The 19,361-nt window shown below is 33.2% G+C and overlaps 1 protein-coding gene across 1 annotated transcript; it reads right to left on the reverse strand.

Moving 5' to 3' along the window:
• Positions 1-234: 234 nt before the first annotated feature.
• On the reverse strand, positions 235-12,443 carry LOC144834791 (TPR repeat-containing protein DDB_G0287407-like). The gene is made up of 25 exons (XM_078689736.1): positions 12,367-12,443; positions 11,649-11,877; positions 11,490-11,558; positions 11,215-11,321; positions 10,990-11,123; positions 10,592-10,725; positions 10,278-10,376; positions 9,748-9,789; positions 8,620-8,769; positions 8,226-8,362; positions 7,902-8,013; positions 7,510-7,617; positions 7,077-7,250; positions 6,388-6,575; positions 6,122-6,303; positions 5,592-5,757; positions 5,392-5,500; positions 4,946-5,074; positions 4,569-4,684; positions 4,240-4,372; positions 3,896-4,012; positions 3,501-3,644; positions 3,087-3,167; positions 2,536-2,694; positions 235-2,328 (listed from the first exon to the last, which is right to left on the reverse strand). Exons 2-25 carry the CDS (start codon positions 11,844-11,846, stop codon positions 2,224-2,226), a joined length of 3,093 nt encoding a protein of 1,030 aa, XP_078545862.1. The 5' UTR covers positions 11,847-11,877; positions 12,367-12,443; the 3' UTR covers positions 235-2,223.
• Between the last annotated feature and the right edge of the window lie 6,918 nt (positions 12,444-19,361).

Raw genomic sequence — 19,361 nt, forward strand, 5'->3', positions numbered from 1 at the left:
TTGTTTCTGATTGGTCAGAAGTTCATGATGATAGATTGGTTTAATTCTTAGAAGATTGTAGATAATATTAAGCATGTTTCCACTACTTGAAATACATTTCAAACATCATTCATTTAGTATGAGATATCAAAACAGTCTCCAACAGCAACATTTACAAAATATTTTTTATTCAAATAAAAATAAAATGAAGTTAAAATCATGATTGATATATTGAAAATATTCACAAAACGTTAATAAATAAGTGCCTCAAAACATATTTCTCCAAAATTATTTTTATTTTTCGTTTATGTTTAATATTTCCTAAGATAAATACTATATAAAGATTTATGTTAAAAAACATCATGGTTCACATGTAATAAATAGGAATTCATGTTTTAATAATAATTACATTACTCATGGACTGTTCTATTCTTCTTCTGAGGGGTGTTCATTCTGAAAATAATATATAAAATAAGAACAATTCTGAGAGTTGTAATCTCTTCCACATGGAGTAAAAAGAAAAAGAATTGTGATATAGATAATGTCGTTTACAGATTGCCTCCAAAATTGAATAGCGTCTTGTAGTTTTGACATACAGCCTAAATAAAATAAGTGGTCCAGAATTGGGATCCTGGTCCGGATTGCCTCCAAAAATTAATGGAGTCCTCTGTGACCACATATCTATCTGTGGATTAAATATGGTAAAGATCCATCTTTTAGTTTTGATGTTATCTTGACGATATCTTGCAAAGACTCAGACAGAATTATAACCTCCTAGGCAGGGATATAGTAGACATTTACATTGGATATGCCTTTGTCTCAATCTCAGATACACACACTGACTACCCAATAAACAATAACCTAACTATTGCGTATTGCACAAACAGTAAATGAAGGATTTAAAAAGTGAAAGAGATTTTCTAAAAAAAATACAGATAAATATTTTACAAAGGATATATAAAATTGACATTAATTGTGGACAAAACAGGCAGCATTTAAGCTGGGATGATAGTGGTCTTCTGAAAGTCAGTTGCTGTATTCACTCTTAGGCTAAGGAAAAACTTAAAGATAAATAAATTCCGATTTTTGAATAGGCCATTTTATAATTTTAATAATAAGTTATTCACATACACAAAATGAAAAGTGTTTTCACCAAGAAGAATTTTTAGTTAAGTTAGTAAATATGTTTCATTTACCTAAGTGTGAATACAACAATTGAACTAAAACACAATCACTACCATACAAATCATAATGTCAAAGTTTGTCTCATGATCGCTAACAATAAATTGTACTTTTTAGTATATTATATAAATACATATATTTGTACACATACTTACTACCATAGTACAAAATAAAACAGTGTCTCCAATGAAACACTTAAAAATAGTAAAATGTTAAAATGGACGGTTTTCTTACGAATGATATGTATAAATTATGAAATTCTTGATCGCCATCAATATTTTACTTTTTTAGATATATATATATTTGTACATGTTACTTCCATATTGATAACTAAAATAATGAATTGTCTCCAAATACAGACCACTTTGGACCGGGATACCACTGGATTCCTCAGCTTGTTAGTAACACTTATATAATGGAGAGTTCTCCCCTCATCATTGCAATCATATAGGCAGTATTGTTTCTATATATATTTATTTTCACCTGATGAGTGTGTTGGCCGTGGTGGTAGCATAATGTGTAATAAGGTACCATGAATTAACCAAATTTTATTTTTTATATAATATCTAGCTCTATACCAATGGTATCGCGCACTGTAACTAGAGGATCGTATATATTTGTTGTCTACATATTTATGGATACACCTGGAATAAATACTTTCTGTAAAAACATCTTTACAATGTAGTAAAGGTCTTCATCATTAGGACGATTTTGGAGGTATTAAAGCTCTGTCTACACTATCAAACTAGTGTGATGTTCCCAAATATGGTAGGGATATGCCCAAATATGGTAGTGATATGCTCATCGTGTCCATATATGGTCACATCACATTTTGTTGTCGCATAATTCAATTCAATTCAAAATTCTTTAATCATCTCACACGGGATAGTTTGATAGTGTAGACAGAGCTTTAGTTGATGAGGTCTACACTTTCAGCACTACTCCTCTGTATGCTATTAACATTCCAGTCCTCTTCTGTCCTTTGATTTCCCCTGCTTCCACTGACATCATTATCACATGATTGATATAGAGACAATTACAAAATATCATGATACTCATCTGTTATTGTGCGCCTTCTTCTTCAAGTGCTGCTTTTATCCGTTGATAAGTTGGCTCTTCTAAAGAATTTCTGGCTGACGTCGTCTTTGGATGGTTTTCTCCAAACACCTACAGAAAATAGTGAAAATATGCTATAGAGTTTTTTCAAATTTCACTAACAGGCATATCTCTGGGTATAGTCCCAGTATTGACTTTCTAGCAAGTTCATATTATTACCAATCACTTTTTTCTCCCCAAAGTTGGCCCAATTTGTGTTCTAGTATGGTGGGATTATACTAGAGGATATACGGTATAGGCATGCCTAAGTTTACCCACCTCTACAGATACGTTATACCATTTGACAAAATACTCATAGGCTGTGCGATAATCTTCCCTGTCTTCATGATAGATACCAATATTACTCATCAGCCGTGTCATCAGCTTACAGTTTAAACCATACGCTTGTTCACACTGTTCATAAGCTTTGTTGTACCACTTAAAATTGAAAGTGAAAAAATGTGAAATAACATCTAGTAATTATCAACTTCTTAAGCTCTGTCTACACTAGCAAACTTTATATGACAAACAAATGTTATGTGCCCATATATGGACGTGATGAGGTCATATCACTATCATATTTGGGAACATCTCTACCATATTTGGGCATATATCTTTTTTTGTCAAACTTGTGTGATAGTGTAGACAGAGCTTAAGGGTCCGTTTCTACTGAGCCTAATCCCATGGGCTTGTTTTCAGGTTTTTACAGTACATGGAAATACTTAAATATCTTAAATTTGAATACTTCTTTCTAATTGATATCCAGACATTGCATGCCCGCCCAACAAAAAACAAACTACAGTAACCCTACTGTGTGTCAAAGAACTAACCTCAATTTGTTCCTCTGAGCCTCTTTCATACAAGATAGCTTTAGTCATACTAGCCTCTGCCTCCTTTCCGAGGTCTTCCAACTAAAAAAAAAACAAATGTTCATTAGATTCAGTAACAAGGAAAATATATCAAAAGTCTTTTTTATTTTAGTAAGTTTTTGAGCCTAGTATGCATTTTTAATCTGCATGGATAGGTGACTTGTCTTGTTAATAACACAGAGGCCTGAGGCGTAGAGATGCTAAGTGGCCCTCCAACACTTGAGTCCTTTTTTAGCCTTTTTAACATTATTTTAGTGCCTTTTTATTCCTCTGGGACTGGCTCAGGGCACCCATAAGCTTCGGAGTCCCTGGGTTTAGACAGTGAGCGCTCATAGCTGTTACGCCACTGGTTAATGGGATAGGTGACTTGCTTACCTCCAAAAAAATAGTGAGAGCTTTCTCGATATGCTCCAACGCCTCTTCTTGCGCTTCATCTGCGTCAAGAGAGGCGTCACCACCACATTCGTAGAAAGTGTTCAGCGTAAAAGATAAAGACATCAGTGATATACCCATCTTGTACTGAAAAAAGTAGATAGAAATTGGGTTACTATCAGAAAAAACAAGATTTTGCATAAGTATAAATAACTGAGGATTGAGGAACTTATTTTGGAAAATTAAGCAGAATTTATTATCACTAAATGAACAAATAGTTTGTAAAAATAATTTAACAGACAGACCGAGGTACCCACCCCTTCCCCCACCCCAAATAAAAATAATTAATCATTTATTACTCCTAATAAAACAACATGTATAATAATAAAGATTAATACCTTGTGATGGTCACCCTGCAACGTCTCTCGTATTTTTACAGATTTTCTGAAGAACTCGATGCATGGCTTCAAGTCTTTGATGTTCTCCCTTTTGATAAAATCATGCATTTTAGAAATCTAAAATAAAAGAGACAAAACAATTTCTTTATTTCATTCTTTTGTATGTACACAAAAATGATAAACATTGTAACAACTAGTCAAGTTCAGCCCCTAGACATTGAAAAATAGTTATTTTATCTATATTATTATTATTAAGAGTACCAGATAAAAGAATTGTAACTGTAATTCCCATCCTAGATATAATATATAAAATGGTTTTATTCAGTTACAATTACTACACTTACCTCATCATAGAGTTCGCCATAGAGAGCGAAAAGCTCCACCAACCGCTCTGGTCGACCACCGAGCTGTTCCTCTTCAATGTTGAGGGCGACGTCTATGTAGCCTTTCGCCACAGAGTATTCACCAGCTTGTACTCTGAATGAGAAAACAAAATTATGGAAAAGTTTTAATATCAAACAGAAATATTAAAATGAAATTGTGCTTTTTTTTAATACCTCAATTTCACATTGCCAAAAATAGGGCTGATTTCGCATTGAAGCCTTAGTTCCATTGGTACAACATGGAAGGAAGGAATGTTTATGGAAAATAAATAAAAATAATTAAAACTTACAGAAGTCTTGCAATATGTTCATATCGTATGCAATACTCCTCAAGTCCAAAAGCCTCCTTATCAATCGATTCAAGAATGTTACGATATTGCTTCTCCATAAATTTATAATCTCCCACCTAAAATGATAAATTGAAAATTGTTGAGAAAAGCACAATGTAATTTTCATTAATTTCAATAAAACATTAGTTTAGTTAGTCATAGCACAAAATGTATTGTCAAATACATCTACCAAAAAACAGGACAACTTTGAGTTTTCTTAAAATCTTCAGATTCTGAAAATTAAATTAAAAGAGCAGAAGAGAATCTGTTTGTGGAAGACATTTCAGTTTTCAAGGTGTTCGGAAAGTCATACAATTTAATAACAAATGTTGGTATACCTTCCGCCAGTATAGTAGAAGCTGAGAGCTGTAATAATCATTGAAGAGGTGGTCAAAGACTGGCCATTCAGTCAGACATTTAGCCAAACGGTCAGTGTCCTTTATCTTCACAAGATGATATGGATACTCCTATAGAGAAAATAGCATATCAAAGACATAAAATATGACCTTGTCAAAAACCCATAGACTTCTGTGTTAAAATATGCATTATTGTAGTAAACAGTACACTATAGCCTTAATGCATGCTTCTCGCTAGAGACACAACGCAAGAATGTATTGACCAATCACAGTGATGAATTATTCGATCTGTCGTTTTTCGTCGCTTCCGTTGTGTCTACGTCCTTCATTGCATCTCTTGTGAAAACCAAGCATAATAAACATATAAACAAACGTTTCACAATTATTTTTCTATATAAATCTATATTTTTAGATAATAATAAGTTTACCTCAACTTTGCGATCTACATTCTGCTCGTGCTCAAAAAAGTTTGCAAGAGTGAGGTGCCAAAAGGCATACACGTCTTCTTTCTCTGAATTGTCTTCCGCATAAAAATATCTAAGAAAAATAACAAATATGAAATGAAAAAATAATTAAATATTTTAAAGAACAAAGTAAGCTCCATCAATTATTTAATAATTATGCTTACTTTTTTCGTACAGCTTTACTAACGGATCGGTGGTAGAAATCAAGCCTGCCCTCACCACTGTCACCGAAGGGCCTGAGAAATGTACGCAGTGCACGGTACACAGCTGCCCATTTAGCAGCTGATAGAGGTTGGTTACTGATTGGTTGGACATCAGGATCTTCTTCCTCTATTGCAATTATAAAATCGAAAAAAGGTTTATCAAATATTTCATGTTTCAACAGGTTATTACCTTTAATTGAGGGTAACACCTGTGGAGTCTATCTACAGTATAATAGTAAGCTTTCTATTTGACCTATGACTTACGCAGGGAGAATATGAATTTGCCAAAACTTTGTCAAGGAATCCCAATGTCTTCGCATGTGAACAATGAAATAACATGACACTAATTCCTAGGTCATTGCTATAGAAAGTTTCTCTTTTGCTTGATCTGGTTTGATTTGGTTTGTTCTGGTTTGATCTGGTTTTTTAGTACATTATCAGGATTGTTATGATGATAATTCTGATCCAATAAATTTGCAAGATAAACTAACTTTTCTGTAATTTTTCAAAGTTTTCTTTAGATGGCGTGAGCAGGGACAAATCACCACCAAGAATTGAGAGCAGTTCCGTTTCAAGAAGTCCATGAGACGAAGTTTCCAGTAAACAGAGCGTTGCAATCATCAACATGCCACCATTCTCTTGTTCAAACCGGGAAAGTACTTGCCCCAACAAACTAAAAAAGAATCAACGATAATTTATAATTTTTAGGATACAAACAAACAAATATTTATTATACTCTTTTTCCTTCACAACTTACTCGAGGAGATCATCTGCTAGTGACTTGATTTTTTCTGTGACTCGACTGAAATCTCCAAATACACGTAGTTCTTCACACGCAATAGAAAGCCACAGAGGGTTCTTAGATGCTTCATTTGATAACAGACACGTCATCTGCTCTTTGTCCAGCTTCTTGTGGTAATTGCTTAAAATCTCTAACACAATTTCCTGTAAAAATCAACAAACAATTGATCAAGATATAAAAGAGTTAATTTAGATTACACTCTCTTGTGTTTATTATTATTTTTTTTAAATTTATTAATGACAATCTTTCAAGAATAACAAGGATTCAATCATCATCTTAAACGCTAATCGTCGTTAGATATTACGCGTATCATTGCGATTTTTAGCAAGTATGTGTATAGGTCCGCATGTGAAAAGTTTTATTTCATTTTTTATGTTTGCCATCCATCCATGTTGTTTTCGTTCTTCCTTTTGGTCTTTTTCCCAGCCTCTCTGAGTGCGATCTTGGCTGGTTGGTATGTTTTCATTTAATCGGAGCATATGACCAATGATGAATGAATAATGATAATAATGAATAAAATTAGGGTAATATTAGTTAAAGATACTTTAACAAAATCAAAGGTAAACAACAGATCATCTAATGTAGGTACAGTTATGAGCTTTGAAAAGTATTTACTGAAAAATAATTACTGTGTGAATACATACCTTTCTGGATCCAATATCGAGTGGCGTAACAGGAACTTCAATTGGGCCTTGTGGTCGTGCTAAAAGTGTTACGTGCGGTGGAGTCTCATCTATCATTGAGAATATACAGCGAACCTGTGGAGCAAGTTTACGTGGCAACCAACTTAACGTCCCATGTCCTTTCTCTTCATCAACCTAGACCAAAAAGAGAATGCAGTTTTAAAAACATTCAGTTTTAATTAGGTGTAAATGCAGCTTTAACAATGTTATCAGTTAGAATTAGGTGTGAATGCGACTTTAATAATAGAATCAGTTAGAATTAGGTGTAAATGCGGCTTTAATAATAGTATCAGTTATAATTAAGTGTGAATTCAGCTTAAATACCTTTAGTACAAATTAGCTAGCAGTGATACCATTTATAGGTGCATGGTTATACAAAGGATTTCCAAATTACCTGATTAAGGGCATCGACCAACAAGATAACAGGCTTTGAATTTGGATTGGATAATACACCAGCTAACAGTTGAGCAGTGCCCTCATAATCCTTTGGCATATTGGAATCCTGTCACAAGAAAATGGAAAGAAAATTATGGAAATTTTTTTTTTTTGGCTACCTTCTGTGAGAAAAACAAAAATGTGTGTAGGCCTAAAATAAATAAATATTTAAATTTAATGCAACAATGCAATGTGTATATAATTATGATATTCCTCAGTTAAATTGGACACTGAAGAATTTCTGATAACAATGGTACTTGCTCATGCATCAAGATCTTAACATCCCGTTCGAAAGACTAGGCAACGAGTGCAACTAAACAGATAAAAGGAATAACATTCGTACTGACTTACATTACAGATTTTGAGTTCCTTAAGGAGTCTCTTTAACATCATTTCTTGATCTGTTGACCCAGGAATGGCACCCACAAAATGGTAGAAGACATGCCAACCTGCATCTCCACCACTAAAAGAAAAATTCCATCAATGAGTTTGATATGAAAATAATGCAACAAAAAATGTTGTTCTTCTTCAAACCAGGTTTAAAAAGACATGACCTTTTGTCATAAAGTCTCAGTACAAGTGTTTTAACTCCACCCTCGAGCACTTACACAAGAGGCTCTACATAATTCAATCTAAATGGAGCACAAAATGTGGGCATCAACTTTACAAACATACCCTGGAATCCTGCCTCCACTAGCATTTTGAGTTGCTACATCAGCTGCTTTTGCCATTATTGATGATTTGCCCGTTCCTGGTCCTCCCGTCAGGATCAATGGCTTACCCGTACCAAGATCTGTCACATATTCCGCTATCTGACAAAAGAAAAAGAACTGTATATCCAAGCAGCTGCACAAATAAAATAAGCGCGAATCTGCAATCAGCCTTTAATTTAGTGCATAAAATCATAAGATGTTAAAAGATGTCATATAGTTCTGAACTTTTTTTTATAGGGAAGTGGGGTTAGGGAATCATCATTTGGTTTTAATGCTACTTCATCTCTTCATTTTCCTTCAATTCCTTTCTTAATTTACTTACAACTTCTTTCCATTTCTTTATTTGTTAAACTCACCTTGTCTAAGATTTCATTTCTACCGAGTACAACACTACATCTACTCTTCATAAATGCTTCATGCGCCTCTTTCTGTTGCTCGTACACGTCAAGTTTACCCTCATGAATTGGGTACTGTTCCGCTATTCTTTCTTGGAAAAACTTGAAAATCTTGAAATAGTAAAAATGTGAAGTTAATTCCCAAAACATACAAGGCTAATCTTTTATGTCATGGTGATGGACAGATGTATATCACAGAAAAAAGAGAAATATTTCACAGAATCTCTGTTTTACTTTTTAAGCCCTCTTTTACGTTCTCCCCTTTTACCAGGTTCCTCCCTCTTCTACCAACCCACCCCAAATTAACCTATGAACTATGATATGGGTCAGCCTCTAATGAATGAAGAAAACTTTCAACTGATACTTTGAAATGTTCAACCATTTGATTAAAAATGATAACAGATCTAATTGATTGATATAATGAATAAATCAAGGTGAATCATGGCATAGCAAATTATATAATCTTAGTATTTTAGTATACTTAATTAATTATTAACATGTAAAAAAAAGGTATTACAAATTAAATGAAGATAAGGTGGTGTTATTAATTCTAAATAGGGTAAAAATAAAAAATTAAAAAAATCCCTTTTATACAGAGATTAAGCTGATATACAGGCAAACTTTGTTCAATGTCTAGTAGCTGGCAGATGAGCGGTGGTTACATTTGTACAGTAAACGATTATTTAAATGTAAATTAAGCAGATTTTAAAAATTAGATCTTAATCTTTAATCATTTGGAAACTGAGCACAGAGTGACTAACTTAATCCTAAAGCACTGTCTACACTATCAAACTAGTTTGACAAAAAAAGTGTGATGTGCCCAAATATAGTAGTGATATGCTCAAATATGGAAGTGATATGACATCATCATGTCCATATATGGGCACATCACATTTTTTTTTTTCACATAAAATTTGATAGTGTAGACAGAGCTTAAAGTCCCTATAATATCAAAGACACATGTATCAAATCACACAAAAACTTTCCCGGACATCCTAACAACAAACCACACTATATAGCGCACATGCATGAGATATTAAAACATGCAAATGTTTGTGATGCATGCATGAATGACGAGGCAAAACATACCACACTGGAAAATTCTTGAAGACAAGGTTTCATCTTGGATGACTACTTGTACAGGAACAACAATAAAGAATACACATAAATAAGAAAACATAGCGGAGATGTATAAAGCTTAGTTCGCACTAGGACGCAATGCAAGGTTCTTGTATTGCGTCCTAGTGCGAACTAAGCTTTAAAGCACAGTAAAGACACATACTATTTACAACATGGACAGAATATAAGAGTGCGAGAAAAGGTAAAGAAACAGAAGTAAGGAACAATATAAATTAAGTTATTTTTTATAATTATTATTTTTAACTTATTAATAATATTTATATTACCAGCCTCATCCGAGGAATCTGATTTTAAGCCAATATGTTTTCTACGTTATTTTTTTTTTTAGATTACAAAGTTTCACAGCTGTTATGTTTTAAGGACAACCTTAAGTCTACTGCAGTAAATGTATTGGTACTGTAGTCATTTGTAATAAACTACACTTACAGTACGTTAATTTGACTAGACTTGTTTTTACTGATTAGAATGTACAAGTATACCTTGTTTGTAAACACTCCATGCAGACCATCAAGGCTGACCTTTCCTGTGTCTGTGTCAACACCTGCGTATGTACAGTCGTAAGTAAACACCCGATCAGACTGAAATTATACAAACAATACAGTAGAATTATTATCTTACTACCTACGGGACCAAACAACATGGCCCTTAGGGGCGTGTTCCGTGAATAGGGGAAAGTGTTCCCTCATTACACTCATGAAAGAAACTTGTACTTTAGATTTTTACCATTTTTAAAAAAAGGTCCTGCAGGCCCATGGTTTTATTAAAATATTTATTAAATTATACAAATACAAACCAGGAATCTATCAGAGAGAACATCTTTAAGGACTTTCAGTTTGTGCTCAGCGACTGGATTGGAGTCTATGAAATCATCCTTATATTCAGTAGGAAGTGATTCCAGGAAAGTTGTGTCCCGGATTGCAAATAGGGCTGTGAAGAAAATTGTAATATAAATGTAGAATATTTGAATAAATATTCAAAATTAATATAATTATTATCTCAAAATAGAGAAATCGGGGAAACACAATACCATATGACAAAGTGTAAAAGGCGCACCTCAACCTTAAAGATATGGCCACTTTAGACATTTTTCGAGAGAAAATCTTGGCATCAAAGATAAGACTATTCGAGTAGGTATAACAACTAAAATAACTCTGTCAAATCATTCTTTTATATATTTGTGTGTTTACTTACAATTAGGATTGTCCTTTCGATATGCGCCATGAATTATCTCCATTTCTGTCACTGACAATCCTTTTATCCATCTGTATTCAGAGTACACACTATCAGGAACTTCTTTGTCCGTTGGGATCCACCCACAACGAGCACTAAATAAAGAAAAAGGTGAACATTTTTAAAAGAGGGATAAGGCATTACAATTAGGGAGAAGGTATATATCACAGGATGAGCTATACGTACCAAGTCATATTAAGAAAGAATGGCATGATGTTGTCTTGGTAACACCTGTCAATCTCTCCGAGGCACGTGCGCAGCGTTTCTTCTGATGTCGTATCTTTTGGAACACCCTATGAATAAAGAAAAAAAATTCCCTTAATGACAACAACTTAATTCTATTTAAATCAGAAATGTTTATATTGTATTAATCTTTATCAATATTTAATATGTTACTCTAGATTACAGTTATTTGGTCTGGAATTGGAAATTGTTTCGTAAATATAAAAACACAGACTTACCCATCGCAAGTCACATTCAACAAGATGAAGTCTTCGTTTTTCACACCACTGACGTAAATCGGGAAACACCTAAAAAAGACAAATGAATTTTAAATGTTCAAATTCTATATATTGGATTTAGTTAGATTCTTTTGCTTATGACATCGACTTTTACTGTACCTCTTTAACTAAAACTTCTCTCTCCGCATGAAAATCACGAAACGTTGAAGAAACAAAGATGCGTACAGTCTTCCATCCGGACCTCTTTACGACTGGTTTGTCTCGGTGTCTCTTAATATCAATTGTCTTACGAGCGCTCTCCCACTGTTGGCCAACATCGTACTTGTAGTCGTAACTGTTTGAAGCCCCGCATCCCATAGCTGGCAGGTTTTATAGCTAATGACAGTAACTGAAAAAAATGTTTTTCTTATTAATTATCAGACTTATATAATAGCCTAGCTAGCTAGGCCTATAGATAGTATATTTTTATTGATGATTTTGTAAATAAGCGAATGTCTTCTTCTGTCAAGCTACTGTACTACCCTAATACTAATATAGCATGCATCCATGGTATGTTCATGTATGTAAGCTTACTACTTAGGCCTACAATCAATGTAGCTTAGTGCAAACTGTAAGCCTACGACGAAGCACAGTCGGTTTTGTGTAAGCATAGCTTTTATAGTACAGTAGTAGAGACTTTTTGACAGCCTAGGCCCTAGGCCTAGCCTACTCTCATTTTAAAAACAAACCAAAACAAGGACATTATTTTAGTTAGAGAGCACAAACAAAGCACATTACGCTAAAAAATGTATTAATTCGACTCATCTAACCTGTAATTTAACCTTAATAATATAACATAGCACAATGTTCCGGCTTAAAAAAAGAAAAATGTCATCACTTAAAAATAATAAATATCACCGTAGCAACTGGACTCAATATCGACCTAGGCCTCCTACCTATATTGTAAAAACCAGGCCAAGCGTAGCAGCCGGATTTATTCAATAAAATTACATCTCGCAATCACACATGTCGCATTTTCGAGTAACAGCGCACCCATTGTGAATTTGGAAACGTAAGAGGGCGTATGTGTAATCTGGTTGCCGAAGAATAAATATTCTTAGCTTAATATTTTGAAACATTTTTAATTCAATTTCTTTTATTTCGGAATATTTTATCCATATAAACAGAAATAGAAAAAAGAAAATTTGCAAACTCTAAGCTTAAATATAGAATACTTCTCCATCGACAATACTATGGAGCATTATTATTATATTTGCAAACCCAGCAACAAGACCTACAACTATATTCAACATACGTTGCATGAAACCATTATAGATTTTCGCATATACTCATTAAAAGAAGGGACGCCATGTTCAATAAACATTACACTACTACTTCTAGAGACATTCATTATACGGTATACTTCTATCATGCAATCCGACCGTTCACCGGCCTGTAAATAATCCAAATATCTGATGATTATTCTTTTGTAATAATTCCCTCATTCAATTTCGACTGATAAATAAAATACATAAGATAAATCATGATGATGAAAATACCTTTTTTTGTATGTGATGCATTTATTCTATATTTTTCGATTTCTATAAATTGATCGCAACAAAAATACAAAATCGAATGCCATCAGTTTAAAACGTCTAATAATTTATTTGAATGACACACTTTTTGAAGATCGGACCAGAGTAATTAAAATGAAGTAAAAAAAAGATTAGGCATATTTACAAGAAAACTTACAAAATATAAAAAAAATGTAACAAAAGTAATAATAAGAACTAGCATTTCCAATTCTCGAGCCCGTTGGTGACGAATTAATCGATCAAGCGGCAACTTATAGGAAGACAGTTGAATCAAGAACATTTGTTGGTCTATTTTCTATTTCATTAATAAATCGGTTCCAACATAAATTGCATTCTGGAGTGTTGATTTTATTTGAATTTATTAGGAAAATCATCATAATCAAAATACATACAAAGTTATAACATAAATTACTGACATTACAAATAAATATATTTATAAAAGATTCCATAAGGTAGCCCAAAAAGTTTATTAGCTTATTTCCGTTGGAATCCAAACATTTGAAAATATTATGACGCTTTGATATATCGGCATGATTGACATATTTATGGGTTAATCAACCGTTATTATTCAGAATAAAGCTGTATTCATTACTTTCAAAGTGCACTTGATTTTTTAAAGGAACGATTTGTTTTCGGTCATTTAACGGTCCACCAGCGTACTAAGAACGTTAAAATCGGACAAGTGAAAATTGTCCTTAGCCTATGTCAATATCCTTTGTGCTTAACTTTTGGACGTGGAGAGTGAAAGTCACCCTGGAGCAATTTTCAGCAGCAACTCGACTCCGAAATTTAACCATTGCCAGTAAGAAATGCTAGTACCCTCGCTTTCAAAAGAATTAATATAGTTAAAATAGTATATATAGACAGATAATTTGCCCGTATGCGTAGGCCTAATAGACTGTATAGTAATAACAAGTGTAAAATGTAGGCATGCATCGCTAAACAGGAGGAATTACAGTTAAAGTTGCGGCATTTGTGACCATCATAGCAAAGTACAATCAATAATAAAGCTCTGTCTACACTATCAAACTTTATGTGACGAAACAATGTGATATGCCCCTCTATAGACATGATGATGTCATATCACTACCGTATTTGGGCATATCACTACCATATTTGGGCACATCACACTACTTTGATAGTGTGGACAGAGCTTAACACAGATTGTATATCAACGTCCGATCAATTATTTCGATCACAATGTGTGAAAATCAAGACTATTCGATTGGAAAATGAAATTCAGTTATTTTCAGTGATACGGTATTATGAACAGAACAATTCAGTTGTAACGCGGAATTTAGATAACTATAGGCTGGGCACACTAACAATTCCATGATTGGAATTTGTGTTATGAACAAAATTGAACTTTCAAACATACCGTAAATCTTCTAATTGTAACTCTGTGTTATTATTTTTTGATTGTTTTTTAGGGTGGGTTACTAGTAGAAAGGGGTTACTATTAGAGTGGGTTACTATTACTAATCTTAATTAGGCACCTGAAAAAAGTAACCCATCCCAACTTTTCCGGTCAGCAACTCATAGCAAAATAATAAAACAGTTATACCGTACGATCGAATAAACAGATTTGTTTGAACTCTAACTTTATTTTATAAACTCAAAAACACTCAATCCTCCCCCCACTCCCGATATCAACATACATTATCTCCTTATTTTCAAAATACGGCCATGAGTCTTCATAATGTCATTTTGTCAATAGTTTTTGTTACTCTAATAGTAACCCCCATGGGTTAGTAGAGTAGTGGGTTATTATTATAGATTTACTTATAAGGTGGGTTACTATTAGAAGATTTACGTTACTATCAACTAAACACCAAGTATGATCTAAAAAGATTGATACACGGAACAGGGAACAGGAAACTAGAAACAGAATACATCGACAGGCATAATATTATAGAAAAGAACAAAGAAATGAAATGGAGATGTGCAGGGCATATACCAATAACTCAGGGTGGACCAAGAGGCTGAGAATGGAAACCAAGAAACGGTAAAGATATGAAATGGAGATGGGCAGGGCATATACCAAGAACTCAGGATGGACCAAGAGGCTCAGAATGGAAACCAAGAAACGGTAAAGATATGATGGAGATGGGCAGGGCATATACCAAGAACTCGGGATGGACCAAGAGGCTCAGAATGGAAACCAAGAAACGGTAAAGATATGAAATGGAGATGGGCAGGGCATATACCAAGAACTCAGGATGGACCAAGATCAGAATGGAAACCAATAAACGGTAAAGATATGAAATGGAGATGGGCAGGGCATATACCAAGAACTCAGGATAATGGGATGGACAAGAGGCTCAGAATGGAAACCAAGAAACGGTAAAGAAATGGACAAGAATGGCATATGAAAAGAAAACGGAAACTGCTGGAGGAGGGCTTCAACAAACAATGGATGGGCACAGCCTGATGAATATTGAGAGGCGTGAGAGTCAAATCCAACACACTCACAATAAAACGGGTCGCCATCTTATATAATACCTCTGTGGTACGAGTATCTGTAAGCTGACACATAACCTAAAACCAAAAACAAAAGATCGAACCAAAAGGAATTTGCTTTTGAAACTTTAAATATTCAAAGTTAGCTCTTCGTGTTAACAATCAACTTTTTTTTTCTATTTTTGAAAAAAAAAAATGTTATAGTATATTAAAAGTTAATAACATGTCAACATTTACTAAACATACCGGTACTGTTAATGAACATACTAGTTTATATACTTTTAAAAAAATGTTCAGACTCTCATTTATTTTATTTCAATCCAAATTCAATTCAATTTTTCGGAAACAAGTCCATATCAGCAATAATACAAATGATAATACAAACACATTCGACTACAGACAATGTTTGAAAAGTACTGTAAACATAGAGTATGAGAATTAACAAGTGATAATAGCAATGGCAATCTTAGTTTTAAAATTAAAGATAGATTTCAATTAACCATTAACCAAAGAGAGTTTTCCTTTAAAAGTGTTGTTGTTAATGTTTGTGCTTATAAGTGTTATTTGTGTTGTATCTATGGTTGTTTTTGTTGGGGCAAGGATCGGATATGACGTCGTTGTTATAAAGAATAATTCCGGGTTCATGATCTCTTCCCACACCTTTGAATGTTATTTTGACGATGCTTTCCTTCATCTTTTTAAAGTCTCTGATATCAATCTAACCCAACAAGGCTCTTTCTTCTTTTCTTCTATTAATTCTAACCTTTCCAAACATCTCTGCTCCATGTTCACTCCAAATTCTTCAATTCATTATCATCATACCCGTATTTGTTCAAAATTACATATTCCAACCCATAAAACCAACCACTTTCAACACAACATTCGGTATTCCGGACCCACTTTTTGGACCGATCTGCCACTCCCCATCTTAAACTCTGTTTCTAGCAAATCATTTTTATCTAAACTTAAAAGTCACCTTTTCCTCGGTCAATTTTTTATTTTATTTTACTTATTTTTTTTTTATTTTTTATTTATTTATTATTTATTTTTTTTTAAATGTTCATTGTCTATGTCTGTAATAGGTACGTCCTCCACAAGATGTGTCTTTCATCTTTCTGGGCGTTTACCTTCTTCTTTCGAAATTTTGTTTACATATATAGTATTCATTGAAATCTATTTTTTATATGAAATTTGAAACTAAATGTTGCTTAGAATTGAATTGAATTGAATAATATCAAATAAAGATCGAAACGTTGAATTATGGCTTGCCTGTCGTTTCCATTTTAAAGCAAAATCGTGTTGTTTTTTAGATAAACCATCACTACGGTTGTTTGATCATATAAACCAATTACGTAGTAATAATGATTGCCTCGAATAACCGAATGCTTTAATGACTTTAAATATTAAATGAATTGATTGTTCCATGATATTATCGACATAGATGTTTCTAAAATTTGCCAAAGGCCTACAATGGGTATTCGTAAATTTATAAAGTAAAATAAGTAGTGAAAATATGGAAAACTGACCATAACAGAAACTGATAGAGGGCTGGCTAGGGCTATGTATTGTCCCCTAAAAACATGAACAATTAAGATTAATAAAATAAAAAACGTTAAATATACCATTTGGCAGTTTTAATAGTTATTAATTCTTCTGTAAAAAAAAATATTATTTCACTAAAAAGACAAAAAACAGGTAATTTTAACCAAAACCCATTGTCTGACAGATACTGTAAGTATTTTTTGCTTTAATTTACATTTTTTTCAGGTGAATTATTTTTTTGCGATCCAGTTTTTGGTCAAAGTGATCATAACTAGGTGACATTAAAATGGCATGGGGAAATGCAGAATTCATGCAACGCTCTTTATTTGTAATGTGGCAATTTTATAAAAGTAATTGATTATTCATCATTTTCCTACTTCAACGTTGCTGTAGAGATACGTACGTACTACGTCAATAGAACCTCTACGAAATATAAACTCAAATCAATTGTAATACATAACATATGGGTCAGCCAGAGTCAGCCCTTCATATTAAAAAATAATATACATTATTCGTGTGTTTATACTATATCGCAAGGTACATCGAAAGTAAACACAATGAAAATGACATGTTTACAGAACGCGATAAGCTTATGCAAACGATTTCACTGAAAAATGCATAATCATGAAGAAAGCAAGTCTGATGAAAATATTTTTTTAGCTCCGTCTCTCCCTGGTGCGTGACGTGGCAGTGGTAGCCTACGGCGCATGCTCGGTTTAAGGTTCAGAACCATTATAGATTTCTCCGGTTTCATGTTCAATTGTAAAATTGTTGTAGGTCTATTCATGAACGAAAAATAAAGAACAGTATTCAGAGTTCAATAAACAATTGCCACCCACGCGTTAAAAATGATTTACGATGTATGACTAAATAAAGCTTTTATAAAAGTTATGACTGGCTTATACTTCCCGTTCTAAAAGCTTAAAATGTGGCTGTTCGTAATAGTGGTTTTCTGCGACTCCACTCACATATTTTTAAAAATATAACGTGTGCATATAGTACTTAGATTTCTTATTAAAATTAGTCGCATCATACGTGACGACACGCGCGTATTATACTGCTTTCTAGAGTGGTACGTGATAATTATCTAATTTTGGAAGCGTAGAAAATTGTGAAAATTACAATAATAAAGTAAAACCGTTCGCATTTGCGTCTGTCACTTCTCTATCTCACGCTAAGATCTCGATTATACAGAATAAAATAAGCGCATTGTGTCAATTGATACTTATCAATGTAATATACTTATGTTCTGACGGGAAGTATAATATGTTTTGAAATAAAAAAGTAATTTCCTTATTCTGACAAATGAACATGAGTTGTAATTCGAGCCAAGAAGATAAAAAATGAAATATCAAATTGTTTACCAAGCTAACATTTTTTAGTATGTTGCGTAAATCTTGGTTCCCATAGTAATAGTAAGTAATTTGACCAATCACGACGCGATGGATTCGAACTGTCGCTTGTCATTGGCCAACTTGCGTTGCGGCGTACGCGCTAAGTTCAAGTGGGAACCAAGCTTAGTGGAACTGATCGGAAAATATAATCTATCATTGAAGAAATAGTGTTTTCCAATTGGCACTTTCTTGCTATTTTACTTTACCATTTTAATTTAGCTTTCCTGCTTTTTATTTTTATCTCCATTGATATCCATTCAGGTTACAATACCCACATTTTTCCATATTTTCTTTTAATTGTCTTTGTAGTCATGGCAGAGAGTGTCATATAAAGTTATGTGCTGCTATATAGGATAAATTATGATTCATTCATTTATTTATCTATTGTTGAAAATCAATTTCCATAACGTATGTGGTAATAAAAACACAAGAAACAGCACAATAGAATATAAATTAAAGAAGTAAAAAATGATATAAAAGTTTAAAAAGTTGATTTTTTAACTTTAAAACAAACATGACTAACTTAAGGACAGAAAAAAATATGACAAAGATAGAAACTGTAGTAGTAAATACGTTTTCTAAAAATGTAAAAAAAAAGGTTTCAATGACATTCAAAGTGGAAAACACAAAATAAATTAAAACGATGAAATGAAATGGTAACAAAACATGATAGGCCTAAATTAACGGATTTTTTACCATGAACTAACTAACTATATTTAATATGTAACATTATATAGGCCTATAATATTTTAATTTCCTGTTAGGAATCTACTGATTGAACACCGTGTTCGTCAACAGTTTTGTTTGTTACATGCATTTATTGATGTAAAATATTATCTAGGCCGTTGGAAATAGAATCAATTGATCAATTGAAGCGTAACATCCCGGCGAGGATCAACAAC

The sequence above is a fragment of the Antedon bifida genome, chromosome 2, assembly GCF_963402885.1.
Source record: "Antedon bifida chromosome 2, ecAntBifi1.1, whole genome shotgun sequence".
NCBI classification, from domain to species: domain Eukaryota; kingdom Metazoa; phylum Echinodermata; class Crinoidea; order Comatulida; family Antedonidae; genus Antedon; species Antedon bifida.